The sequence below is a fragment of the Myotis lucifugus genome, unplaced genomic scaffold, assembly GCF_000147115.1.
Source record: "Myotis lucifugus unplaced genomic scaffold, Myoluc2.0 scaffold_211, whole genome shotgun sequence".
NCBI classification, from domain to species: domain Eukaryota; kingdom Metazoa; phylum Chordata; class Mammalia; order Chiroptera; family Vespertilionidae; genus Myotis; species Myotis lucifugus.
In genome coordinates, this window is record NW_005871259.1 from 2,316,031 (window position 1) to 2,318,216 (window position 2,186).

The 2,186-nt window shown below is 57.0% G+C and overlaps 1 protein-coding gene across 1 annotated transcript in view; it reads right to left on the reverse strand.

Moving 5' to 3' along the window:
- The window catches only part of DCST1 (DC-STAMP domain containing 1), a 13,522-nt gene that overhangs the window by 2,655 nt on the left and 8,681 nt on the right, over positions 1–2,186 (reverse strand). The window contains 2 exon segments of the mRNA XM_014463491.2: positions 1,872–2,005; positions 2,008–2,093. Coding sequence (XP_014318977.1) covers positions 1,872–2,005; positions 2,008–2,093 — 220 coding nt within the window.

Below are 2,186 nucleotides of genomic sequence, written 5' to 3' on the forward strand. Positions count from 1 at the left end.
TAATTGTTGAAAATGTGTTTGAGCCCCAGCCGGTTTGGCTCAGTGGATAGAGCAGGGGTCCTCAAGCTTTTTAAACAGGGGGCCAGTTCACTGTCCCTCAGACCGTTGGAGGGCCGGACTATAGTTTAAAAAAAAACCTATGAACAAATTCCTATGCACACTGCACATATCTTATTTTGAAGTAAAAAAACAAAACGGGAACAAATACAATATTTGTATTTGCATGTGGCCCGCGGGCTGTAGTTTGAGGACCCCTGGGATAGAGCATCAGCCTGCAGACTGTAGGGTACCGGGTTCGATTTCGGTCAAGGGCACATGCCTGGGTTCTATCCCCAGTAGGGGGCCTGCAGGAGGCAGCCGATCAATGATTCTCTCTCATCATTGATGTTTCTCTCTCTCCCTCCCTCTCCCCTCCTCTCTGAAATCAATAAAAATACTTTTGAAAAAATAAAATGTGTTTGAAACTATAACATGACAATAAATAATCTCTGTACGTCGTGAAACATAACTGCCAATGCTATTGCTCCTGGGACCTTGTCATAATCCATACATCTTCCCCTTTAAAGTAGAACTGACTGTAAATGTAAAGAAAGATGGTGAGCGCCCCCTTGTGGAGGAACCTCTGGCTACTGTGCAGAGGCCTCCGGAGCCTGGGCCCCGCCCTGTGCCCAACGCTGCCCCTGCAGGGAGTGACCTCACCCAGGTTGAAAGCCTGGAAATGCCTTTTGACTCTGTGCCTCCTCTCTCCCCTCCCCTCCCCTCCCCAAGCTCTGAGGCCTGGACACCTTTCCCTTTTAGGGCCTTCTCAGGCCGACTTCCTGCCACGCCCCAGTCCGGCCAGGCTCCCCGACCTCTGACCCACCTTGGACTCCTGCCTTCAGTCTGTCCCCGTCCATCCTGCAACCGCCCCCAGGGCTTTCCAGACTGTCTGGCCAAGCCCACTTCAGCCGAGTCCTCTGCCCTCCACATCCCACGGATGCCAGGATCCTTGCCCAGGAGACACCCTCTCTCTCCTTGACCAGGGCTCCCCATCGGCTGCCTTTTGAAGCCCATTAATAGCTCTTGCAGGGGCACCTCCTCGGCTCCCACGCCCGTCCCACAGCCCTCAATCGTCTCTGTCTCTCGGATGCCTCTCTTGTCTGCCCTCCGCCATGAGCTTCTTGAGGGTGGGACTGTGGCTCATTCATCTTTGTCCTCTCACAGGCACACACAGAACCGCTCCCTGGAGTCACTCTGGGCTCCACAAACAAGGGCAGACTGAGCAGGAGCCCCTGTGGCTGTCCCTGCCCAGCCCCTGCCCAGCCCCTGCCCATCTCCAGCCTTTGGGGGTGGAGACAGGAAACAGAGGGTCCAGAGGTCAGTAGGGGACGGAGAGCCAGGCCCAGGGCGGCCCGGCTGGACGCCAGGCTGGGTGGGGTTGAGGACTTTGGTCCAAATGGAGGGAAAGTAGCTGCCAACACAGCAGGCGGGAGAAAATGAAAGCAGGACTGCACGATAAAAATGGCACAAAGTCAGAGCCAAGGGGAATATGAAGGGCAAGAAAAAAACCAGAAGTCACAGCGAAAAGTAAAAACGTCAGCATCGGGATAAAGGCTGGAAGGAGCCGGATAGAGGGAGACGGGCGCCCTTCTGGGGCGGCAGGAACACGGGCGATGTTCCTTCTGACAAAACGCCCACGTCCCCTTTAACTCTGTGTAAACAACTCACCCCACTCTAGGAACGGCAGAGCTAAGGGCACAGGACATGCACACTCAGAGTCGGAGGTGGGCCTGATGGTCCGTTCTCTCCCCCGTCCCCCGCCCAGGCAGGCTCCCCTCCAGAGCCGAGGAAGGGGTGTCAGGAGCAGGGGGGGGGGGGGGCCCGGCTCACGCGTGGAGGAAGATCAGGAAGGTGCAGGAGAGCAGCAGGTGCAGCAGCCCCAGGGCCCACTCCAGCTGGGCCTCCTGGCGCCTCACGTAGTCCCGCACCTCGGTGCTCACGTGCTCCCAGCTGGTGTTGAGCCCAGCAGCCCGGCCTGCTTCTCCTCCTGGGGGAGGGACAGGTGCAGGCCCTCCAGGCTTCCCGCCACCTGGGAGTCTCTTTTCCTCTCTGCTCTCCTGGGAATTCTCTTTCCCAGGAGACAAGGCCTGATTGCCCCCCACTTTTCACCTGCCTCTAACCCGTCCCCACTATAATGAAGTTAGATC